This window comes from Cladophialophora bantiana (assembly GCF_000835475.1).
Source record: "Cladophialophora bantiana CBS 173.52 unplaced genomic scaffold supercont1.22, whole genome shotgun sequence".
NCBI classification, from domain to species: domain Eukaryota; kingdom Fungi; phylum Ascomycota; class Eurotiomycetes; order Chaetothyriales; family Herpotrichiellaceae; genus Cladophialophora; species Cladophialophora bantiana.
The window spans coordinates 434,204-459,264 of record NW_015971596.1 but is presented as its reverse complement, the minus strand read 5'-3'; the positions used below and the strand labels follow the sequence as shown (position 1 = coordinate 459,264).

The 25,061-nt window shown below is 50.4% G+C and overlaps 8 protein-coding genes across 8 annotated transcripts; 5 read left to right on the top strand and 3 right to left on the bottom strand.

The window, feature by feature from the left end:
- Positions 1–6,521: 6,521 nt before the first annotated feature.
- Z519_11558 (uncharacterized protein) lies at positions 6,522–7,372 on the top strand (the record flags this gene model as incomplete). The annotated part of the gene is made up of 2 exons (XM_016769269.1): positions 6,522–6,939; positions 7,125–7,372. The coding sequence occupies 2 exons, from the start codon at positions 6,522–6,524 to the stop codon at positions 7,370–7,372; spliced, it is 666 nt and encodes a 221-aa protein (XP_016614642.1).
- Positions 7,373–8,181: 809 nt separating this feature from the next.
- On the bottom strand, positions 8,182–9,697 carry Z519_11557 (uncharacterized protein; the record flags this gene model as incomplete). The annotated part of the gene is made up of 2 exons (XM_016769268.1): positions 8,182–9,195; positions 9,257–9,697. The coding sequence occupies 2 exons, from the start codon at positions 9,695–9,697 to the stop codon at positions 8,182–8,184; spliced, it is 1,455 nt and encodes a 484-aa protein (XP_016614641.1).
- Positions 9,698–11,475: 1,778 nt separating this feature from the next.
- Z519_11556 (ATP-citrate synthase subunit 1) lies at positions 11,476–13,710 on the top strand (the record flags this gene model as incomplete). Its single annotated transcript, XM_016769267.1, has 5 exons — positions 11,476–11,663; positions 11,719–13,121; positions 13,171–13,496; positions 13,549–13,596; positions 13,651–13,710. The coding sequence occupies 5 exons, from the start codon at positions 11,476–11,478 to the stop codon at positions 13,708–13,710; spliced, it is 2,025 nt and encodes a 674-aa protein (XP_016614640.1).
- An 852-nt stretch (positions 13,711–14,562) lies between these two features.
- On the bottom strand, positions 14,563–16,343 carry Z519_11555 (uncharacterized protein; the record flags this gene model as incomplete). Its single annotated transcript, XM_016769266.1, has 3 exons — positions 14,563–14,795; positions 14,852–15,185; positions 15,240–16,343. The coding sequence occupies 3 exons, from the start codon at positions 16,341–16,343 to the stop codon at positions 14,563–14,565; spliced, it is 1,671 nt and encodes a 556-aa protein (XP_016614639.1).
- A 919-nt stretch (positions 16,344–17,262) lies between these two features.
- Z519_11554 (uncharacterized protein) lies at positions 17,263–17,955 on the top strand (the record flags this gene model as incomplete). Its single annotated transcript, XM_016769265.1, has 1 exon — positions 17,263–17,955. One exon carries the CDS (start codon positions 17,263–17,265, stop codon positions 17,953–17,955), a length of 693 nt encoding a protein of 230 aa, XP_016614638.1.
- A 299-nt stretch (positions 17,956–18,254) lies between these two features.
- Positions 18,255–19,958, bottom strand: Z519_11553 (uncharacterized protein; the record flags this gene model as incomplete). The annotated part of the gene is made up of 1 exon (XM_016769264.1): positions 18,255–19,958. One exon carries the CDS (start codon positions 19,956–19,958, stop codon positions 18,255–18,257), a length of 1,704 nt encoding a protein of 567 aa, XP_016614637.1.
- An 881-nt stretch (positions 19,959–20,839) lies between these two features.
- Z519_11552 (uncharacterized protein) lies at positions 20,840–21,716 on the top strand (the record flags this gene model as incomplete). Its single annotated transcript, XM_016769263.1, has 2 exons — positions 20,840–21,165; positions 21,218–21,716. The coding sequence occupies 2 exons, from the start codon at positions 20,840–20,842 to the stop codon at positions 21,714–21,716; spliced, it is 825 nt and encodes a 274-aa protein (XP_016614636.1).
- A 913-nt stretch (positions 21,717–22,629) lies between these two features.
- Positions 22,630–24,519, top strand: Z519_11551 (uncharacterized protein; the record flags this gene model as incomplete). Its single annotated transcript, XM_016769262.1, has 6 exons — positions 22,630–22,726; positions 22,783–23,528; positions 23,586–23,605; positions 23,730–24,042; positions 24,099–24,127; positions 24,198–24,519. 6 exons carry the CDS (start codon positions 22,630–22,632, stop codon positions 24,517–24,519), a joined length of 1,527 nt encoding a protein of 508 aa, XP_016614635.1.
- Positions 24,520–25,061: the final 542 nt, after the last annotated feature.

The window sequence follows — 25,061 nt, the reverse complement described above, 5'->3', positions numbered from 1 at the left end:
GAAATTATCTTTAGAGTCGTCTAGAGTAGCGTAATTAGATCTCGATTCGACTACGTAGACGATACTTAATCTCGCTTCTAGTGACGTAGAATTAGAGTCTCGTATATTATAAGGCCATCCAGACGTAACTTCCGAATTCTTATCGATCTCTCGCGCAACTTATTCTAATCTTTCTATCTTTATCTCTCTCGTAAGAATTAGTAGAGTAGATAAAGAACGATCTTAATCTCGGAACTTTCTAAGAGCGATTCTATATTCCGAATTAAGATATAACGCTTCTATTACTTTCTAGTATACTTACTAAGGATTATCTCGTAGTACGTATCCCGACTAATTATAAAGAAAGTAATTCTCTCTAGAATTACTCAAGTTCGAACTCCGTCGACCTAGCTATCTACCGTAGTACTACGGCGTTTCTTCGAATTAAACCGAACGATCCTAGGACTACTATTCGCGCGAGGGCTAAATCGCTTCCTAAGAAACGTCCTTTAATATCTTAATTAGTCGAGTTATAAAGTCTAGAGTAATAGCGTTCCGCGTCTAGATCGATAGTGTTAGTGCTCTCATTAAACGAGATAATTTCTTCACCGATTAATTATTTCTCTTAGAGGTAAGAGATTAATTTACTAGCGACGAAGCATTTCTATTGAACTTCGTTTTACTATTCGTATAGTCCTTACGACGACGTTGTTCTTACGATTCTTTCTTTCGAACGGCTAAGGGTCGAGTCTCCCTTTCGTACGGTAGTTCTTAGAACTTCTCGTCGAGTACTCCTTACGTAAATTTCTTATTTTCATTATTAATATTCTATAGTTCTTTTATTTAATTTCAGTATTTCTAAAAGTTCGAATTCTTCGGCTTTCGATTTATTAAATTCTATTTCTTTCGAATCTTATCTATATAAGTCTTTAGTAATTCTAATAAAAGAAGACGATAGTAAGTATAGTTAGTCTCGGCTTCGATTCTAATTAAGTAAGTCGTAGCCTTACGAAATTAACGGAGATATAGCTCTAGACTTTAAGACTTCTCTCGTCGATGCTTCGCGAGTGTCTAAAGATATTAAATACTTATTATTCGCTATACTTCGTCCTAATCTTTATATTTATCTAAGATCTTCTCTTTAAACTTTTCTTACTTCATTACGTTATACTTAATAAGCTCTTTATAGCGTTCTTTCTCTACTTTAGATATAAAGCGAATAGATCTACGGATATATTCTTCGCTTAATATAATCTAGTTATATTTATATAGTTCTTTAAATTCCTCGAAGAAAGAGGTAGCGTTCTTTCCATTAAAGTATAGAAGATTATTACTTTCGTTCGAGCTCTAAGGTATTTCTCTCATTAATATTACGATAGAAGAAACATATAACGGTTATATCGTCGAATCCAGCGTCGATAGATCTTATAAGCTAATACTCGACATCGTAGAAGGCCCTAGCTTTTCTTTATTATTCGATTCTCCCGTAGACGATATTTTTCTTTATTAAATTATTCTCACTTCTTCTCTTATAATCGAAATAGTGTAAAATTTTAATAGCGAAACTAAAAGATCTAGATATTTTATTATTTTTAGTACTTTTATTATTATTTTATTATTATTTTATTATTATTTTATTATTATTTCTTCTCTTCTTCTCTTTATCTCTTCACTGACTTTCTCGTCGAGCTTCTTTCTTATCTTCACTAGTAATTTTCATTAAAATTCTAGATCTACTTTTCGATTAGTAGCGCTCTAACTTCGCTTATTTTAGCGAGTCTAGTTTAACCGCTTATTTTTATTATTTCTTAAGTAGATCCGCGTTCTTCGACTTCTCCTAAGCTTCTTAAGTTAGGAGTTTTCAGGGTTAAACGCATTCCTACATTCCTAGGAGATACTCCTCTTCTATTTCTTCTAGGTAGTCTAAATAATCGTTAAGTCGTTGATCTTCACCCCATACAGTGGCAGTAAATATACATAGTTAGTAATCCTAAAAGGCACCCCGAGCAGCGGTCTCCATGAATAGCCAGCGTAAATCGCTCCGTACAGCGGGACAGACTTACTCAGCTAGTGATCTAAATGGTACACCCTGCGCAGCGGTTCTATATGTATGGCCAGTTTCTCCAGATTTAGTTAGATAGGTAGGTAGGCAGTTCTTCAGTTCTGTTGGTCCAGCAAGCAGTTTATTTCAGTTGTTTTTCGTAATTTTCTCCCACCGCTCGTAGAGAGACACCCATCTATAAGTATTCGCCGAAGATCTTGTTGGTGACACCATTAAACTGGGGCGAGGCTACTAGCCATGGGCATTAACTCGTACGGCGGTGGGTATGGTCTCTTCTCAACGCGCACACTCAACTAGAGGAAGTCCTCTCTATTGGTAACTTAGTTGCTTATGTATTGTATATGAAAGATAGTCCCCTAGAACTATATAAGAAGAACCATAGTCTAGGGTCGGCGCCCCAGCCAATCATAACTCTGTCCACCACTTCCAACTTCTCCTATTACAATATAAACATTGACGACACTATCTCTCTGTTCACGCTGCCTGGGATGGAATGTGGCCGCGTTTCTGCACACATGTCATATTATGGAACCAGTGCTTAAATATATAAGATAGTTATACTGGACTATGCCTAAGCCCGGCAGATGATCACTACCTTTATCTGTTGTGGAACGCAGGTTTCCGTGTAATTGCATCTTCTGCCTTGATTGCGCTGCCTTCTTTGCTTCTCCCTAATCATATTCTTTATTTTCTTTTACACTTTGAGAGATTGCTTCCCATCCATATGCAATTTTATCTGTTGTTGACAGTAGAACCCTACTGTGGCAAACCAACCAATTATCACGAGCCCACCGTTGTCCCCAAGTACCCTACGCCCTCCACCCGAATCGGGTGGACGGTATAGGAAGAAAAGGATAAGGTAAAGGATGGTTGAAGCACAAGCTAAGGAGAGCTAAAGCACAAGGCTATCAGTTGACAAGGCTATCGATTAACGCCGCCTTACCCTTTTCACGTGACAGAAAGAGAGGAAGCTATAAGAGTTTCCTCTCACCCGAATCGGGTGAGAGAGAACTCTCTCTTTTTCTTAAGCGTTGAGTTGTCGTCAATAGGACTACGTGATATAGAACTAGGCATTCAGCTACTCTAATTCTCTGTACCTACTGCGTTGCGTATGTCCCGGATACTAATCCACTGATGCTTCCACCGAGGCCTCTCTATAACAGCCTCGGAGCCACCGCTGGTCGATAACGAGGCCTGGACAGATCTGGCCAGGTCCAGATCTATTCAGCGGACCGCTCGTTGCCACAGTGCAAATAGTACATAGATAGGCAGAGTCTCTCAGAAGGAGGACACAATCAAGCAGATAGATCCACTCTCACTCTGTGTACAACACATTCCGCTGGCCGACGGCACGGTCGTGCGCGCCCCCGGACATCGACGCGAAGAAGCTCGTGCTCACGACGGACATCTTCCCTGCGGGCTACTTTGCCCCACGCAATGCGTTTCGAGGCTTTGACGACACCATGATCAAGTCCAGTGTTATCCTCTTCATCGGATGCGGCCCGGTCGGATTATGTGCTCTAGTGAATGCGTTGGACTATGGGCTCAATGGCGTGCTGCCGATTGACAGCGTCGAATCCTGACTACAAGTTATCAAGAGCCTCGAGGGAGAGCCACGGAATTCCCAGAAGGACGTGGCCCGCCAGAGGAGAACAATCCACGACTTGACCGACGGCAGAGGCGCTGACATGGTAATCACGCTGGTCGGCCATAGCGACGCGCTTGGGATGGGATTCGACATATTGAGACCGTGGGGCAACATCCCCAGCATCGGGGTGCACAATGCAGAGATCCCATGGACGAGAAACCAGGCTTTACGGCAAGAACCTGACCATCCAGATGGGCAGATGTCCCGTGCGAAGCAAGTCGGTGGTTGGTGCGGGGACTTTGTTCGGCCCTTCTTTTGAGGATGCGTTTCCCTCTTATTGACATACTTGTCTCTCTCTTACAGGTTTATTTGAGCAAGCCCTTGAACAGCTGGCCGTGCATCAAGACGAACTGGGGTACAGTAGCCAATGACTCCCTTGAAACCCTGTTACCACCACAAAGAATTCTCATTGACTTATGGTACAATGAAGCTTTCTGACGGATAACATCAAGCCGCTGTCTGAGGCGCCCAAATGGTACGACGAGTTCAACCAGACGAAGGTGCAGAGGGTTTTCTTCGAGGCTGATAAGTGATGGCCAGTGAGTTAGAACGTCAAAATCATATGTGTGCTGAATTTGATCGAGCATTAGCCTTGGGGCAATTTCTTTTAGTGGCAAGCACCTTCGACTCCATTCCAGAGCGTTTCTTAGATATAACGTGGTCTTCTGGAGTCGTCCACCAATGAAGCATGCACAATTTATCACTAAGCAGGCAGGAGCCGGATTGGATCTTGGTTGAAGTAGAATGTGAGACTGGGAACTGTCAAGTTGGTAGAGAGCATTGATCTATCCTCAGAGATGTTTGTCTATTTGTCCATTCTGCGAGTTCCTTTCTGTTTATATAGACATTTGGCCTATGTCTAGAGAGGCATTCTTGAACGTCTCCTGTCAGCGCTATCCATGGCGAGGTCGTCCTGCTGTAAATTGCGCCGACGATTAAACTGGCTTTCAAACGACTGACAAAATTGGCAACTGCTAACTCGGTGGCGATCTCGCAACCCTGATACTCGATCTGCATCACACCAATTATAAAGCAATCGCTCTGTCCACGAGTTGCAGCCTTATCGCGAGATATTGAGGTTGCCTGAACTCCCCTAATGCCACGGAGGATTTGCGTTAGCTTTTTTGTGTTAAGTTTCATGCGCGGATCTTTGGCGTCTTGCGATTGGTCGACTTCAACCGCAAAGGCCTTTTGGGGAACTTCAGATAAGTCGTGTATTTCCTTAAACAGAGAGCTGTAAGGAATGAAGTGAGCAATGGGCATCCAATGGCAGTAGCGGTCCACAAATAGTACTGAGCATAGGTGATGGGGAGGGCGGCACGGCTGAGTAGTCGTCTGGTCTGCCTGAGTAATTGGCACCACGGCTGAGCCCAAGTTGAGCCAAAACACGTGCAGCCTGAGTAGAGCGGTGGCAAGACCACGATTCTAAATGGGTGCCAAGGCAGGTGCAGATTCGGCGCTGAATACCTGTATCTCCTTACTGGCTTAATTTGAATCCTATTCTGACATGGTCAAAGGCTCCCAACGCGGTCAGAAACACGCTCAACTCTATCCCAACAACATACTGACGTTGATGCTCGACGGCGTGCTGCATCACACAAACCGGCTTGAAACTGTTATTGTGAATTCCGCCGTCAGTTCCGAACTTGCAGCGGAGTTCTTTCATCAGTGGGCGAGCAGGGACAAGTCATCCGCGCTGTACGACCAGGACGTAAAACACTCTTCCAAAACTTGACCAAGCGGTTAGATCAGAAGCCTATCATCCTGCCGGAATGCGTCTAAAGTGTAAAGCGGCACCCGAATGTCACCAGCCAGACTCTTCTGAGCGCAGTCAGCAGCGATCTCGAGCACACGACCAGCTGCCCCAGCTTAGTCCTAGACATTGCTGAATCGGCGAAAGGCAACTATTCCGTGTCGGTCACCCCTATAGAGACGAAAGAAACGTCTCCGTTCTGGTCTTTCATGATCATGATCGGATGCAACGACTAACCTACCACTGAAACTTACGCCGAATTCGCCGAACGTCAAATCGGCGAGCGAGAATTGACGGGAGCCTGTGAGGGAACGGACTTTATCGGCGCTGTCGAGGGGGACCTGTGGAGGATTTATTGTTCCCAGTGGCACACAGGCATGTCTAATGCGCCCAAGCCCTTGGATACCGCGACGCGGTCAATGTCCGGCGCCAGATTGGCGAGAGTGTGCTGCTGACCAGGCACGGCGAGGGTCATGGGAGCTGGCATTTTTTTGACCGTGTTGGAGAGGCACAAGATATGATGATCGACTCTATCTTGACAGGGAACTCGCCAGCGTTGGGAAGGGTGGCCTACTCTTGGAGGTAGGTGTATTTGTGCGACAATCCTGTGTTGTGTCTGGGCAGGACCATGCAAGCGATACCAAGTACAAGTAACCTCGCATAATGCATAGATGGTACCAAATACAGCGTGAGAGGAGGGAAGGGGAGGCGAGTGGAGGGTGAATTGCGAGTAGGTAGTTTTGAAAGCGGCGCCGTCCAGCAAAGTGATGCCAAGAATACGTGGGGTTGATGCTACTTCATTGGAGACGCGTGCTCGGCCGCCAATAGTTAGCGAGCTCCTGAACAGCATGATTCAGGCGGCAACAAATATGGCTGAAACTGGAACCTCATGGCTGGTTGCTGAGGCAGCGGAAGAACGTCATTCACCTGCCCTCCCTTTGAACTTACCCTCACCACCAATATATCCTCATTCCGAACAACATCTCTAGAAAACACTCGTTAACTCTAGACCAATTACCCTAGGCGTACTGCACTTCTTTCACACGATCGTCAACGGACCACACTGCATCTTGCACAACATGCCCCGAGGTCGCAAATCCGCCACTAGTCATGGCCACAACCCTTTACAGTCAACCCTCTCATTCAACAACAAGTCTGCTCGGGTGACAAAGCCGAGCGCGAAAGCCCACAGAGACGAACACGCCGCTTCGGTGAAGAAGTTGACTGAGCTTGAAGATGATGGGTTGAAGACGGAACCGGAAGACGTCACAGATGGGAAAAATGAATTAGCATCCGAAGAAACGGAGGAGAGCCCACAAGATCTAGAACCAGATGCAGAACCCGAGGAGGAGGTGGCGGTGAAGGCGAGATCCAGGAAGAAGCAGAAGGCCAAGTCAGAAGGCAAGGATGAGCGTGAACTCGCAGCCGAGAAGGTCACGGATGTGCAACTGAAGAAATACTGGCAGGCGGAGGAGGACAGTCGGCTTGCTCCTAGAGGTATGTCCGGCATATGCATATCTTCTCGCCGACTGCTGAAAACCCTTGTCCTCTCCTCTCTCACTTTCACATTGCGTTTTCATACCCCCGACAACGATATTGTCCGTAATCCCCCGGCACATCAAGCTTCGTAATCAACCATCCCCCGTTCTTGAGTCTCATGGCTGATTGTATCGTATGGGCAGTCCACCAATCCGACCTCTCGCTCCACGAAAAGATCCTTCGTCACTTCGACCTCTCCTCTCAATACGGGCCCTGCATCGGCATCCCTCGTCTCCAACGCTGGCGTCGCGCAAATGCCCTGGGCCTCGAGCCGCCCGTCGAAGTCCTCGCTGTCCTGTTGAGGGAGCAAGATCGTACGAAGAGCCAGGGATGCGGGAAGATGGCGTACATTGACGAGTTGGGCGGCGGACGGGTTATTCTGGTGGAGTAGATGGTGATGTGGTTGCAGTAGAAATGTGGATGATGCGACGACGGACATTCGACCCCGGGAGATTTTATACAGAGAAAATGTCTGCACGATGATCCGCCTCACGGAATCTTATGCCGCCTTTGTTTTGATGCAGCTGCGGCATTGAGATCCAGCTTTGCTAAGGGGATGTGCTGGCTGGGTCCTACGACCATGTTGGAGCTGGTAAACGTGTCGATGAGAATGACTCCGGGGGACGTCTACCATGAATGTGGCCTGGCTTCATGAGAGGTGTGATGTGGGATTTAAAAGTCCATTCAGGCCGATGGCCTCGAGGACACTGGATCTCTGTACAACACGGCTTCATGGAAAGGGGCCGTAGCCTTGCGTTATTTAGTCTTTTTGAGAGTTGAGCTATAACACAGGGACTTGAAACGTGAAGCAAAGGTCGGAATGGCTTACGCCACGATCACATAAAATGCGATCCGGCATACAGACACCAAATTGCTGGAAGCAGAATGTCATTACCGTCTCGGTCTAATGTTGTTCATTTACAAAGTCGCTTGCTTGGTCCTCTACTTGAGTTGCCATGGCCTCTGCCGCACGACGCAAAACGACAGCTGAACCGTTGTCGTACACGGCACCCACGCACATAATGCTTCCGCCACGAACAGAGTCACCAAGTTGAACTCCAGTAAAGAAACATACCTAGCCTGCAACCTCTCTTTTCCGGTCGCCCACCCCCATGCCAATCCATCGTCAAAAGGTCGTAGTGATAACTTGGTATGCTCTAGATCAAAAGACACGGAACCATCAAAACATCATCCTTTTATCTAAGCACCAAATTCGGGGACAGTTGTGGTCTTGCCCAGAAGAGCCAAGGGAACAATGCCAGAGACGTGCATCTCGGGGCCGTATACATGCATGTTCAGCCCCAACTCCTCACCCACAGACTTGATGTTCTTCAGACCTTCCTGATAGTTGGGACCAGCGCGACGAACCCAGATCTGAGTCTTGTGCTCATTGAGAACGGGAGCCACCTCTCTGAGTGCGCGGATGACACCCTTGAATGTTGAAGCAACATTTGTGAAATTTGCAATGCCGCCACCAATGAAGAGAACCTTGCCGTCGGGGTGCATGGGTGCTCGGAGCATCAGATCGAGAACAGTCCTCGCATAGTTGTATGTCTGAGTCTCTGTCGGGGCACCGGAGTATTCACCGTAATTGGCCAATTCGCTGACAAAGCCGGCGGAAGCAATAGCGTCGGCGTATACCACCGAGGCACCACCACCAGCGACCAAGGTCCAGATGCGGCCCTTGGCATTAAGAACGGTCAATTTGAGCGAAGCACCAGTCTTCGCGTCCATGTCCGCAATATATTTCTCTTCTTTGCTGAGCTCACGACCAAAGGGCGCAGGGAACTCCATTGGCGGGCCGACATCGATGGTGACCTTTCCGTCGGTTTTGACACCGGGCAGACCAAGAGCAGCGGGGCTTCGGGCGATGGCCCACTTCACACCGCACTCAAAGTCAGCCGTTTGGTCGAGTTTGGCGGCAAGGTCGAGAAAGTGGACTTCGGCGGAGGTGCCTGCGGCATTTGGAATGACGACCAGGGGGTTGATTTCGAGGTAGGTGAATTGGCAGTCCACATAGACGGAGTACAGGCGGACAATGAAGTCGATCAGGACATTGTGGACACCCTTGGGCACGTCGGGCAACAGTGTTGCAGCCAGTTCTTGGTTTGAAGGGAAGTTCTTCAGGTCAACTGGGATCAGGATCTTCTTGGCCTTTGCATCAACATCACCAACATCCACACCGCCCTCGTGGGTGAAGAGGATCCAGTCGCCCTAGTGGTTGCAGTTAGCCTATCTGCCGCCGCAGGTCACGCATATGATTGCTCGAACTCACATCTCGCACGGAATTGATGTTAATGTAGTATTCAGTATCTTGAGGATGGGGCACAAAGGGTTCGACGAGGAACTGGCAAAGAGTGCCTGTGACGTGCTCGACCTTGATCTCCTTGCGGGCTCTCTCCTCAATCCATTTTCTTGCCTCTGTCCATGTCTTGTTCAGGGCCAAAAGACCGCTCTTTCCTCTTCTCTTGATCAATTGATCTGGCTTTGCAACGAACTTGGAGCCGGGCTGGAGGAGCCAGGGATAAGTTGCCTCAACTTGGTCCAAAACGGTCTTGACTGACTGGTCTTCAGGAAAGAAGATAGAGGCCAGCTTAGGAGGAGGGTTGTGGACGCCAGAGGCTTTCAGAGGAGTAGGCTTAATGACAGGCGCGCGAGTTAGGTGGTAGTTGAGAATGGCCTTGCCGTCGGCCTCAAGAATGGACTTTGCTGACATTGTTGCGGCGGTGAGGTGAGGGGTAAGGATGAGAAGGGCTCAGGGGGGGCAGTTGGTTTGGGAATATGTCCTGAATTTTGAGATAGAAGACAGATCTAGGAAGGAAGACCACAGCAAAGACAATTGACAAGGAGATCAAGTCTAGTTTGCCGAATGGAAAGTGCGAGCGTGAAGTTGTAAGGAGAAACAGTATGAACAGCTGGGGCCAGATTTCCTGCTCGCTCGCACAGTTTACTGTTGGCCATCGGAGGGATACAATGCTGCCCTCGACTTTTTCTGAGTGGATCCCCTTTGGGCTAGGGCCCTGGAGTGTGGGTTGTTGGGAGCAGGGGTGGGCTTTGTGGGCGTGGACTAGGCGTGCTAAACTTATCGAGGGGCACCTCAGCATGCAGTTAAGGGTGTTGGAGCTAAGGTTAGGAGGCTAGTAGGCTGCTAATCCGCGCCAACGCCAGGGACAAACCGCCCGCAATCGCCGTCGCCTCTGCTCCATGGCCCATGGTGTTTGACCGACAATCCCCAACTGTCGGTCACCGCCAAAAAAAATTCATGACCCTGTGACGTTGCGCCTCGTCTCTGCTGGCTATCGACAAAAATTCCGATGCCGAGTTGTCATCGCAGCGCTTCATCTATTGGCGCCCAACTACCTCTTCAAGTCAGCGGAACAAGGTCACACAGACGCCAACTATGGCGACTATCGGCACCAAATTTCCTGTTGGTTCAGTCTCGAGTACCGATTGAGCGTTTTATTATGGCCTCGGTGAATCTGGACAGATAGTTGCCATGGAGGAAGGCGGGTAAAGGCTGCGCCAATGCACGGCTGTTCCACCAGGCTAAGTACGAGATACGACGTGCACTTGTGACGGGGGCCGGACTCCGAATAGTTGGGCACGCGAGAAAGATCTTTTCCTTCCAATCGATAGGGGGTTTGGGGGAGTTCAATGGTCCTTCAGGCCCGCTCCCTCAGACACGGCGGATATGGGAATGTCATTGTAAAGGGGGCCTCAGCCTCTCCCACATCCGGGCATCCCAGGAGGGCATAGTTGCTGTCGATAGCGCACATGGCTGAAAGGCTTGTGTGGCGACAGTGGGCAGCCCATGCAGATGTCGCCCACTAAAAATCTCACCGCCCGGAAAGACTGCTGGGCGATAGCGGGATGTGCTGGACTTGGTGGGCGTGGTGATGCCACCTGGATGCACCTGGGTGCTGCCCTCAACATAACTTTGGGGGCCGCCATTCCTATTTTCGGGTGCCCGCCCAGGAGCTTCCCTTGGTTGGGTCGTGCAGCTAACTAGCCGGACCTGCCTCAACAGACGATCCCTAATCCAGTCACGCACTCTCATCGTCTTCGCTCTCCACACTGCGCACTGGCAACCCTATTGTACCCTGAGAAAGTGAACACCATTCCATCCACCACCGCCGCCGCCGGCTTCAATTCAACTGGGCTCATCTTTTTCTTCTCCTCGTCGGCGATTTTGAACCTCTGCTGAACTCCAATTGCCGTTGCTTCAATCTCTTCCTCTTACATACTCAACAACTGCCCTCGCCCTCTGTAAGTCTTCTTGGAAAGTCTCAATTGATCCCCGTAAACTCCTTTGACCTTTCCCGCCTTCAAACCCCCCCTGTTATACTCTCCTCGCCAGACGAGGGACTTTTGAATATTCTCTTGTCTCTCATCGCTTGCGCTGTTGTCGTCTCATCCATTGAGTTTTTTGCTTCAGCTGCTGACACAATGGGCCTCCCAGTCCATAAAAACTCCCCTGAGAACACCGCATCCGCCATGCCTTCTGCAACAGCGGGCGCTGCCAGCAACGGAGTGCCTACGATTGACATTCCAAACGGCGACAACATAGATTCCGAGACTCCTTTCTCCGCCAACGACAACATTCGTCGCTTTGCTCCTCCCTCGAGAGCACTGAGTCCTTCCCAGAATGCCCTGTTCCACAACAAGACCAGATGTTTCGTCTAGTAAGTTGCCCATTGGACATGTAGACAGATGCGGGAGACCTGACAGCGAGGACAGCGGCATGCAGCCCAAGGCCGTCCAGGGTATGCTGGACTTTGATTTCATCTGCAAGAGAAAGACTCCCTCCGTGGCCGGTATCATTTACACTTTCGGCGGTCAATTCGTCAGCAAGATGTACTGGGGTACCAGCGAGACTCTCCTCCCAGTCTACCAATCCGTCGAGAAAGCTTTCGAGAAGCATCCCGATGTGGACACCATTGTCAACTTTGCCTCTTCACGATCCGTCTACAGCTCTACTATGGAACTGATGGAGATTCCTCAGGTCCGCAGCATTGCAATTATTGCTGAGGGTGTCCCTGAGCGACGTGCCCGTGAGATCATGGTCAAGTCAAAGGAGAGGGGAATCACAATCATTGGCCCGGCCACCGTCGGTGGCATCAAGCCCGGTGCATTTAAGATCGGCAACACTGGCGGTATGATGGACAACATTGTTGCTTCCAAGCTCTACCGCAAGGGTTCCGTTGGCTACGTCTCCAAGTCCGGTGGTATGTCCAACGAGCTCAACAACATCATCTCTCAAAACACAGATGGTGTTTACGAAGGTATTGCCATTGGTGGTGACAGATATCCGGGAACTTCCTTCATTGACCACCTCCTCCGATACCAACAAGAGCCAGAATGCAAGATCCTCTTGCTCCTTGGTGAGGTTGGTGGTGTCGAGGAGTATCGAGTCATTGAGGCTGTGAAGAATGGTCAAATCACCAAGCCCATTGTCGCCTGGGCCATTGGTACTTGCGCCAGCATGTTCAAGACCGAAGTCCAATTCGGTCACGCTGGTGCTTCGGCCAACTCCCAGCTCGAAACCGCTGTTGTCAAGAACCAGAAGATGAGAGAGGCCGGCTTCTACGTCCCCGATACTTTCGAAGACATGCCCAAGGTCCTCAGTGACCTTTACCAGAAACTCGTCAAGCAAGGCACTATCAAGCCTGCTCCTGAGCCAGCCGTGCCCAAGATCCCCATGGATTATGCCTGGGCGCAAGAACTTGGGCTTATCCGAAAGCCTGCCTCGTTCATTTCCACCATCTCCGACGACAGAGGCCAGGAATTGCTCTACGCGGGTATGCCCATTTCGGACGTCTTCAAGGAGGAAATTGGTATTGGCGGTGTCATGTCTCTTCTGTGGTTCCGTCGCCGCCTCCCTGCCTACGCCAGCAGATTCTTGGAAATGGTGCTCATGTTGACTGCCGATCACGGTCCAGCCGTGTCTGGTGCCATGAACACCATCATCACTGCGCGTGCAGGCAAAGATTTGATCTCTTCGCTAGTCGCTGGTCTATTGACCATTGGCTCTCGATTTGGTGGCGCCTTGGATGGTGCCGCCGAGGAGTTCACCAAGGCCTTTGACAAAGGCTGGTCTCCCAGAGAGTTTGTTGACACCATGAGAAAAGAGAACAAGCTCAGTATGTTTGACTTTCAACCCCTCGCAGATTAGTGGCTAACTCTGTTCAGTCCCTGGTATCGGTCACCGAATCAAGTCCCGCAACAACCCTGATTTGCGTGTGGAACTTGTCAAGGACTTTGTCCTCAAGCACTTCCCATCGCACAAGCTTTTGGATTATGCAATTGCCGTTGAGACCGTGACTACCTCGAAGAAGGATAACTTGATCTTGAACGTCGATGGTTGCATTGCTGTCTGCTTCGTCGACTTGCTCCGGGACGGAGGTTCTTTCTCCGCCGAAGAAGCCGAGCAATATCTCTCCATTGGCGTTTTGAACGGTCTGTTCGTCTTGGGTCGTTCCATTGGTCTCATTGCCCATTACCTGGATCAAAAGAGAGTAAGTTCTGCCATCAATGCCTTTGTATACACAAATCGCTAACGCCCTTTAGCTGCGCACTGGATTGTACAGACATCCTTGGGACGATATCACATACCTTGTAAGTTCAATTCCCCTTTCTCCGATATTGCCTTTCCCCACTAACAGAATGCAGCTTCCAACTCTTGGAAAGACTCCCGGGAACGAAGGCCGTGTGGAGGTCAGCACCCAGTGATTGTGATTTTGCGTACCAGCGTTGGGTTGCAAAGTGTGCCAACGCGACTTCGAATGTCGGAGACCATGACTTTGGCAGGATCGGTTTGAAGCAACATTGGAGGCATTGCGGTTTCAAGACGGGGCTGGGAGTTTATTATCACTTACGAAAGACCATGATGAGGGTACAAAAAGACTGAAGATTGGCGGGAGAAATGGGGGGGCTCGGTTAGTGTACAGCAGAATGGTCTGGTAGACAGCGGCAGCGGCGTCAAACATGTTCTTGTCACCACTGCACCGCGCAAACGCCTGCACACACAACCTTTTCTTCACCCGATTTCCACTGTGTTCCCAGTCTCATTTCTGCCCTACAAGGATTTCGCCTTAGAGACGTTAAGATAGAGTATGTTGCATGGACTAGAGCTCGCAGTTAGAGATGTAACTGACGAGCACCGACTGCAGGGCCTGGCTTGGCTTTGGCCTTCCAGATTTATATCAGGAGTCTAGTCGTCTGTGGGTCCGCGATAGTGTGATATCCTGCCGATCAACGTCAGGTGCGAAGAATCATCATTGCGCCTGAGTTTGGGGATACTGACTCCCCGGACTGCCTCGTTCTAGAAACAAAGTAAGCCTGCGGGTTCAAAGCGAAAGTAATTTGGCTTGTAGGAAGAAAGGAATACTCAAGAGTATGTAGCGTGTAGTGTGAATTAGTTTTGAAGCCGCAAGGTTCAAGAGAGTGAGGCTAAGGGCTTGCTTCGCGCAAGATTGATCAACGAGGCAGCGGCGTTTCATAGACGGAAATGAAATCATTCGTGAACGCGGCTTGCCTTCCGAGGTACACAGTTCCCAGTAGAGCCATGTAGCTAATAGCTATTCAAGCCGTTTTCAGACAGTTGTCGATGACCTCGCACATTTCGAGGACTTTCTCCTCCTCGAGTCGCCTCCCGACAATCTGCAACGCCACTGGTGCTCCATGATAGAACTCAGCATCGTAATCTTGTTGGATCCTGCCGTCAATCTCGCTCAACTGTTTGAAGGTGCTCATATCTCTTGCCTTGTCAAGATCTTTGTCTGCAAATGTGACTGGAAAAGTGCAGGCGCAGAAGTCTAATTTGACTCTATCAGTATTGAGGTGCGATGAAAGGAACCAGTCCGGTGCTTACCCAGGAAGTTTACAAAGCCCGTGTAACCAACATATAAGCTCTGCCTCTGGGTTTGACCGAGCCTGGGAGCTGCCCATGGGGAAGCGGCACAGATGAGGGCGTCTAGTCGTGGTTTTCCGTCCGTAGCAGTCGCATTCCAGCGGTCAAGGTAAGCCTTTTGCAATTCATTGCGCCGGAGGTTCATCATTCGCATCTTGGTCGGTCCGAGTTCGCCTTCACCTGCGGCTGCCGCCAATGCATATCCTTCCATGCTCGGAAATACAGGCTCTCCCCAAGGTTTGATAAGGTCCATGATTGCGGCGCCGCCAAGGTCGAAGAAAGCTGCTTGGAGATTCTAGGGCCGTCAATGACAGAATGCAACGGTTCGGAGAATAACTGCAACACATACCTTCACAATCGCTTCATGATCTTCGGTGGACCAGGGAATAACTTCATGGCCTTGCTTCTCAAGGGCGGCCTGGGTCATTTTCAAAGCACGCTCCACCGGCGGGTGAACATGAACAAGGCCATCGTGGACACCAATCAGACCGAAGCGGAGTCTACGGCCTGATGGCTGTATGACGTTCTTCCTCCAAGGAATGGGCAGACATTTGTGGTCATGATCCCAGGGTCTCACGTCCTCAGATAAGAGAGCTTCCGAGTACAGCTGCAGTGTTTTTAGAGACCTCGCCATCGGCCCATTGACGGATAGAATGTACTCCTGCCCGGCTATACCTGGTTTGGCTCCATAATGCGGATATCGACCAAAGCTGGGCTTCAAGCCGTAGAGGTTGCACCACGCCGCAGGGATACGAATACTGCCGCCAATGTCTGTGCCAATCCCTAACGGCGAGCCTTTAAAAGCTATCAGAGCTCCCTCGCCACCACTAGACCCTCCTGGAGAGAGGAACTTGTGCAGAGGATTCCGGCACTCTCCCCAGATATTGTTATTCGTTTCAGCCATCATCATGGCGACCGGGACGTTTGTCTTGACATAGAAGACTGCACCCAGATCACGCAGGATGGTGACCAGCAAGGCATCCTTTTCAAGAGGCTCGTTGGCAAATACCGCCATTCCATTGCTGGAAGGATGTGGTGCTGTCACGAAACAGTCCTTGAGCGAGATGGGTAGTCCGTGAAGAGGACCAACGGTCTTCCCTGTGCGCTCGAGGTAGTCATCAAGATATTTTGCTCGTTCGATCGCTTCTGCATATAGCACTTCAGTCAAGCAGTTGGTCAGTTCCTGGGCCAAGGCGGATGCCTTGCAGAAGGCTTTTGCGACTTGTAGCGCGGTCCATGTCTTGGTTCTGATCTTGTCAAGGATCTCGTCGGCCTCTGATTGAATTATTTGACGCTCCTCGTCGGTGTAGTAGTCAGAGTTGAGGGCATACTCTGTCAGATTTTTAGGCAGGTCTGCTTCGTTCCATGCTGGAGTCTTGTGGAAAGCAGCAATATTAGCGGCTCTCCTCTTACGAGCTATTGCCGAGGCCTCTTTGTAGTCATACGTCGCCATCTTTTACGAGATCAGCAGGGCAGAAAGGTCAGCAGGAAGGTCGAACTGGAGGAACAGAAGACGACTTAGCATTTCGAGCAAGTTGAATCGCGGACTAGGGCGTCGACAGCGATCGTGGAGTTGCACTGTCATGATGGAGTCTATCTTGCGGGAAATCAGTATTGGTTGGGGTCAAGGCCAGGGGAATTGGGAAGATACCGAGGTGTTGCCTTCGACCGTTGATGTCCGAGATGGGGATTGTGGTTGTTGTCGTCCATCGCCGCTTGTAAGAAGAGACTGCGCCACAATACCCTGTACCCTAAGTGGGAGGTCCTTTGGACGTGATGAATTATGCTGGCGTTTCAGCTGTGACGACTGCCACGTGATTAACTCCGCCACAAGATGTCAGTGTGCGGTCAAGCCGGAGAAATAGGGCAGCGTCGGCCGAAACATCTGGGTAAACGAAAGGCCCTCGAAGGGGGGGGGGAAGAGGTTGGGGGAGGCTGGGCAATAGGCGTCACTCGCTCCCGGAAAGACCATGTGGACCCCGAGAGCCACCTGAAGGAACAGCCGGGTGACCACTCACAGGCCACGAGGCACCCAGAAATGGGCAAGTTGTTTGGCTGGTGGTCAGTGGGAAGGGGACAAAGAGGGGTCCTTTCTGTTCGCTGCCGCGGGGCTCAGCTGTTGCATTGCGCTCGGTGAATGAGTGAATAATTGCTGAGCTGAGTCCGCATTCACCATCATCCTCAACCACGCATCTCGCAGTCCGCAGTCTGAGATTCCTTCAAGCTGCGCAAGCTCTTTTCTCATCCTTCTCGCCTCGTATAAATCATCCCTTCCTCATCGACTTATCCGTCCTTCCCTTTCCTGTTCAGACATCAATCACTTTCACCATAGACTTCCAGCTGTAAATTCCTTCGTCCTCATCTCATCCACAATGTCTGGTCCCTACGACTCCTACGGTGGCGGTCAGGGCTACGGCTCCCAGTACCCGCAGCAAGGGTATGGAGGCAGTCAAGGCTATCCTCCTCAGCAGGGATACGGTCAACAGTATCCTCCCCAGCAAGGCTACCAACAGTATCCTCCTCAAGACCAAGGCTTCGGCCCCCCTCGCCGACAAGATTCCTTTGGGCCACCGCAGGCTGGCGGCTTTCAGCATGGTCAAGCTGGCTACCAATACGGTGCATACGACGCTAGCAACCCACAAGGCCACGCAGGGTACTATGGCAACCCTGCTCCTCAGCAATACGGCAGCAACGATGCCTATGCCCAGAACCAGGCTTACCAAGCCCAAATGGCCCAACAAGGGGGTCAACAACAACAAGGTCATGGTACAAGCCTGCCACCCGAAGTGGCCAACCACCAATTTGCCCCTCAGTCGACTGACCCCAATGCGCCAAACTACGATCCAAATGCTCCTCCGATGACTGAGAGTGATCGTGGCCTTCTCGGCGCCATTGGTGGCGGCTTCGGTGGTCACTTCTTGGGTAAACAAGCTGGCCACGGCTTCTTGGGCACTATCGGAGGCGCTCTGCTGGGTAGCGTCGCCGAAGACTTTTTGAAGGATAAGAAGAAGCAGCATCACAGCAGCGGCAACAGCAGCTGGGGTGGAAGCGGCAGCAGATACTAAATTGAAACGACAACGAGACTCGGGAGCGACGACTGTTGCTTAGAAGCCCCCTAATCAATGGATGGGCTTTTGAATGAGCTGATACAGAGATGAACTTGGTCACGACTCATTACGACATTGTACTTGATTCATTGCTTTTCAAGCAATCCAAGATGCTCCTGCTTTTCGTTATCACTACGGGCTTTCACAGGGTAGGAAGTTTTTTTTGGGCATCTATAAAGAAATTGAAGACTTTACTCCATTGACTAGTCTATAAATGATTTCTTGTCTTGCGCACCTAAAATCAAAAGTCAACCGTCTTACAAACGTGCCGTTACAGATTTCGCCTCTACCGCCGCCGCCGGCTTCCCATTTGCATCAACTTCGTCAGCTCGCCGTCCCAAACCCTTAAAACCGGCGTAGTCGTTATCAATGACCCTTTGAACATGGTCGTAAAAGGCCTTCAGGCCGCCAAAGAAAAACCTCAAGGCGTATTTCTTGCCAGGTACATTCTGGCCAAAGATCCAACTGGCGGTCTCCTTGAACAGGCTCCCTTCGGCGACGCGCTCGCACTCAAGACACCACTCCTTCTCGGCTTCAGGAGTCACCTCGACGACCGGCGGCGTCGCGGCAGAGTCTGGACTGGCTTTGCGCAGCGATTCCGCACGGCCGATCAAGCGCGAAATCAGGTCGACATGGGCCTCGAGCGCGGGCGGCAGGTTTGTGAACGGGCCTTGTGGACCCGTGATCATCAGCAGGTTGGGGAAGTGAGGCACCGACACGCCCAAGTAGCTAGTCGGGCCAGTTGGGTCCCAGTAGTCCTTGAGGGAGAGGCCGCCACGGCCGCGGATGCGGATGCGGTTGTAGTTGCCCTCGATGGCGTCGAAGCCCGTCGCGAAGATGAGCACGTCGAGCTCGTACAGCTTGTCGCTGGTCTGCACACCCTTTTCGGTGATGCGTGTAATAGGGGTCTCCTGCAGATGCACCACGTCCACGTTGTCGCGGTTGAATTGCTCAAAGTAACCCCCGTCACAGAGCGGCCGACGGGCGTAGTAATCGTGCGGCTGGAGCTTGCGGGCCTTCTCAGGGTCTTTGACGATTTCCCGGATTTTCTTGCGGATGAAGGCGCAGGCTGCTTCGTTCGCTTCCCGGTCCGTGGTGATGTCATTGAAGCCGCCAAACATGAAGCGGAAGCCGTTACCTGCGTCCCAGAGGCTTTGGAAGATGGCTTCGCGTTCTTCGGCTGAGGCGACGGACTTGTAAGGGGTTGTGGACTCGACGAAGCCGAAACCCACGGCCGAGTTCCTCACTTGGTCGAAAATGGCGTCGTAGTTTTCATTAACCCATTGGCGGTAGGCAGGATCGACAGGTCGATCGCCGCTGGGAACGCTGTATTGAGGATGTCGCTGAAAACAGGTCAGAGACTTGACCCGTGGAGCTATATCGGTGATGACTTGGACTCCTGTCGAGCCGCAACCTATGATGCCCACACGCTTCCCACTAAGATCAAGTCCTTGGGGCCATTTCGCCGTGTGAACCTTTTGACCCTGGAAAGTATCGATGCCAGGTATGTCGGGGTAGTTGGCTTTCGACAAGAGACCCAATGCGGTGACCAGATACCGTACTTTTAGACTCTCTCCGGTACTCAATTCCACATGCCAATATTTGGCGTCATCGTTCCAAATCGCTGAGAGAAGTTCGGTGTTAAATTGCATGTCCTTGCGCAAGTTATGTCGCTCAACCACATGTTCTAAATATGCCAGAACATCAGGCTGTTTGACATAGTGATGCGTCCAGGGGTAGGTCTGCAAGTCTTCCTTGTCCCATGAAAATCGATAGACGAAGCTCTCGGTGTCGCTCATTGCGCCAGGGTAACGATTCCAATACCAAGTCCCACCTACATCGCTCGCCATATCTATCACCTTGGCCGACAGTCCCATCTCCCTCAGCCGATAGAGCTGGTAGATGCCGCCATAACCGGCCCCGACGATAAGAGCATCAAAATCTGTCTGTGCGCGCGCCATCTTGATGATTGAGCCAATTATCAAGAAGGGCGTGATGAATTTTGCAAGGCGAGACTAGGAAATCCCGTGAAGAGAAAGCGCAAAGCTCTTGTCGGATAGATGGCTGCTGTGATACATGGGGACCAAGGTAAAGGAAATGGTTTCGAATATCGGATTCCAGGCGGGGTTATGGGCCATGGCTCGGTGATGCATTAGCGAGGTGCCCTACAGGGTACACGTGTGTGAGAGGCTTCCCAGGCTCTATCACAATGATCTCTCGGCTAACTCGCCGGGTTTTGATTCCCGTGGAATGGAGACTTCGGACTGTGGGTGAGGAGAGACTCTTTCTGCTCTTTCTGCTGAAGATTGGACTTGTAAGCATTTCGTCTGGGGGTTGTGCCGGGTTCTGTACATTCATATCTTATTGATTCGGGCACGCGAGCAGCAGATCAACAAGTCTGTCGTCTTTGCACTGTCGATCGAGTAGGAATGAAGGGAGAGAGCAGCGCAGTCAACGGGAGTGCATGCGGGGCCGTCGCCGCAGGACGTTGGGCAGTGGGCTGCTCGGCTGTCCAGATGCGTCTCGCCAAGCGTCGGTACGACATTCCTGGACATTGCTCATTGCTCCATGTCACCCTCGGCCCAGTCAAGTGGACAAGTGACCCTGCTCATCTTCCCCGCGGCTCTCAAAGAGTGCATCGTCTCCATTCCTCCTGCAGACAACCGTCTCCACGGTGGTGCAGCTGTCAAAGCGTGAGGACCAGCAGGCATGATTGACGGTGTAGCCCCGTGCGATTCTTAATCAGAGGTAGGTGCTCGACATGACGGCTAACTCGACCTCATCAGCTCCCTACCCAGGTATATTCCCTTGAATTCTTAGCAGTTGTAGAGTGTTGCCAAGCATGGCTCAGCGTGTGGCCTTCATCACTGGGGGAAGTGGTGGTATAGGAAAAGCCACTGCCCACAAACTTGCAAGCCGTGGTATCTCGATCATTATAGCCGACATGGACGAACACGAGGGCGCCAAGGTGTCAGACGAGGTGGCCAAGAAGTGGAATGTAAAGACCAAGTTTCTCAAACTCGATGTCACTCAGGAGCAACAGGTCAAGGACGCGATAGCCTCATCCACAGAGTGGACGGGTCGGCTCGACTATGCCGCCAACTGTGCGGGAATCTGCGAATCCATCTGGTCTGAAGAAGAAAGCATCACCACGGAGCTCTTTGAAAGGTACGAGGGCTAGATTGTTGGACCTTGGAGTTGAAAGTTCTGACTGCCGCAGAACACATGCCATTAATACCAGGGGCCTCTGGCTGTGCCAGAAATACCAGGCGCTGCAAATGAGGACTCAGGCTCCTCGTCCGATCTCGTTCGAACCACCATGCCCACACAAAATCCCAGGACAACGTGGTGCCATTGCAAACGTTGTCTCCATCTCAGGACTCCAAGCTGCCGGTCTCGCAGCTTATACTCCCTCAAAGTATGCAGCAGTCGGAGTGACAAAAAACGGAGCCAAATTCTATGGGCCGGACGGGATCCGTGTCAATGCTCTATGTCCGGGGTGGACTATGACCAAAATGATCGAGCACTCGATGGGCGCCGAAGGGACAATTGGGTCAAAGGAAAACCAAGAGTCTCCAGTCAGCAAAGCCATTGCCTTGCGAAGGATGGCTTTCGCTGAGGAACAGGCAAATGTCGTGAGCTTCTTATTGAGTGACGAGAGCAGCTACATGAACGGGTCGCTAGTGGTCAATGATGGCGGCTTTCATGACATCCGCTAAAAGGCAGCAAGTGTTTGGCTGAACAATCTAATTGCATCCTTCATTCACTGCAACCTTTTCCTGTTGGCATACTGTAGCTTGGTAGAGCTGGGCTAAGCCTCTTCTATAATCTTAACCAATACGGCGGATTAGAATTTAATACGAAGCATTGCGGCACTCCGTTGGATGAAAGGTTAACTCTAACTTCTCACGCCTTGTCCCATCAACTTTCTTTCAACTTTCTTCCAACTCTCTTCCTACCTTGGAAGTCAACATTATGAACTATGTGCCGCCATACATCAATTTGGCAACAACACAGAGGCGAAGGAACGAGATGCAGTTATCAAAAATGATGTTGAAAGGCAGGGAAATCTACGCCTATCACAACAAGAGCACTGATCAATGCCGCTTCATCCCCGGCAAGTCGCAGATCCCTGAGTCTGCCCCCAATTTTACCGTCCCTCTACTACTAGCATATGACAACCAAAATATCGAGTCAGGAGCCCGAGTAAACGGGACCCATGTGTGTCATAGGACCTTGTGCGTTGTCCTAGGACGAGCAACTCCACCCTCCACAACATTCAGTATGGAGTTACTAGGTACACAAGACGGTATCAGGCACTCCACAAATCCCCGCACAAAGACGGAAACCATCCTGATCAGCCTCGGTGGTATACTAGGCTATACTCATGTTTTGACTTACCGGAGCCTATGACCGGACGGTGCGAGGAGAACTCTCCATCGTGATATCTTCCAAAGTGGGTAGGATATGCAAGCTATCCCACGCAGCAGTCCCCATAGGAAGATGAATCCCGAAGCAGATCAGATCAGCAATTTGCATATATCCGGCGAATACCCATTGTCTCCTTGTATGATCTTCCAGGACTCATGTTCCCCCAGATCTGCGTGATCATTACTGTCGATTCCTATCAACATGTCGGCGTTCAATAGAGGTTACGCTCAATCTCTCAAGGGATTTTGGCTCCAGGCAGCTATTACCCTGTGTTCAGCATGGGCCTTCACCCTCTTCGGTATCTTCAGTCTCGACAGTCTGCCACGGCCTTGGCTGCTAACAGCGTGATCCTAGGATATGATCAAGGCGTCCTTGGAGGTCTCATCTCCCTTCCAACCTTCCTGTCCGCAAACCACATCAATCCCAACGCTGCAGATTTGCAGGGCACAATCGTGGCGATTTACGATATCGGTTGCCTGACCGGATGTATTATCTGTGGTTTCGTTGGGCAGATGCTCGGTCGCCGCCTGTTTATTGTCATTGGGGGAGTCCTCATTTGTCTTGGTGCCGGACTGCAAGCTGGAGCCCACGGGACGTCGTATCTCATTTCGGGACGTGTCATTGCTGGCCTCGGGATGGGCATTATCACGGTGATGGTGCCCGTGTGGGTTGCCGAGACAGCCAAAGCAAAGTCTCGCGGCGCATTGATTGCGACCCAACTCTCAATAGTCATCTTAGGTCTCACCATCGCCTACTGGTTCGACTACGGCATGATTCGCAATTATCCCGGTACAGAGGCAGTTTGGCGCTTACCGATAGCTTTCCAAGTCGTCTTCATTTTGTTAACCTTTGCTATGATCTTCTTCCTCCCTGAGTCGCCTCGCTACCTCTACGCAAATGGCCAGATCGCCGACGCCGATCATATCATGGCTCGAATCTACTCTGTTCCAGTTGACAGTGAGGTGGTAAATAAACAGCGCTCCGACGTATTTGCGGCCCTGGAAGCAGAGAAAGAGTACAACTTCAATTTCAAGAACCTGTTCTACGACAATTCTCCGGTCAACACGACCTGGCGGCTGTGGCTTGGTGTCCTTGTTCAGGTGAGTGGGCTCACAACCGTCACCGAGATAGAAATGACCGTAACTGACGTCTAAAAGTTCTTCCAACAAATGGATGGGTGAGTGGAGACCTTTTGTTGCGTCGCCTTCAAACCTCTCAAGTTCAAGGTCATTGGGAGAGATTTCGACCTGTTCCCCACTGGCATCATCAAGAACTATCGCTGACTTGGGATTCTTGCAAAGCAACAATATCGTCTCGTATTACGCGACCTATCTCTTCATTCATTCGCTAGGGATGTCTCAAAACCAGGCTGCCATCACCAGCGGTGGCGTTACTTTGCTCTTCATGGGGGGCACATTCTCGACTGTGTATACAACTGAGAAATTCGGCCGACGACCAGTCATGTTATGGGGTGCTATTTTCTGCTCTCTGTTTATGATCCTGTTCACGATCGGACTCGCCGTAAACAATGACTCTTCCAACAAGCTTGCTGTGGTCAGCATCTTCTTGTTTGAATTTGCATTTGGGGCTTCATGGTGCGATGCTCCATGGATCGTAAGTGTTTTCCCCCGGACTACTGAGTAGAGAAGGGTTGACTTGTCATATCCTAGTATGTTCCAGAAATTGCACCTCTCCATGTGTGAGTACCAAATCCCGGGAACAGGACCATTCTTACGTGATTATCATCAAGCTAACCATTCCATCCACAGTCGCCACATTGGCACTTCCATGGGTGTCTTCACACAATGGATCATCACATTTATCGTGGTCAAGTTTGGGCCGATGGGAATCCAAGCCTCTGGATGGAAATTCTATCTCCTGTTCTGCGTCTTCAACGTCTTGGCCGTACCTTTTGTCTATTTCTGTGTCAAGGAGACAAAGGGCCTCAGCTTGGAGGAGATCGACGTGCTCTTCGCGAAGAAGGAGTACAAGCATGTGCTACAAGCGAGACTCCGGGGTGATCTTGAAGCCATAGAAAAGGACAAATTTGAGGAGCGCGAGGTGACTCAGGAGGCATTCGAGATGAAGTAGATGTGATCTGTTCCTTGCAAGAGATGTCGAAAATCTTCCTGTCGTTAGTTAGACGAGGGAAGGGACGATAGTGACGACAAACTGGCCACTGTCAAAGATACAGCTACGTAAGAGCACGATTGACGGACAAGGAGCCACTTCTGCTAACATAAGAAATCCACAGAAGGCCCACTTCAATCTAATAAGGGAGGTCTTTCGTTGTTCTTTGGACCTTGCGTGAATATATGGCCTCAGCCTTGTCCGGCAAGCCAATCACCTTACAATGGCCCACTTTGGCACCTATTTGGGATTGACCTACCACTTTCGTCAGGCATTAGCCAACCTATCTTTGTGCCTCGTATAGTCCCCAATATCGAGGACAAATAAATATGGAACGGAAATTCGACGAACAAAGAATTGGGAAAGCGGAATATTTGTGCTAACTACAGACTCGATGTGTTAGCAGGTCAAAGTAAGGCGACAACAAGGGGCTGACCCCTTGTACACGTCTTCATATGAATGATAGATCGAGAGAAACAGGAAAGCTGCCTGGTGATGGGCAA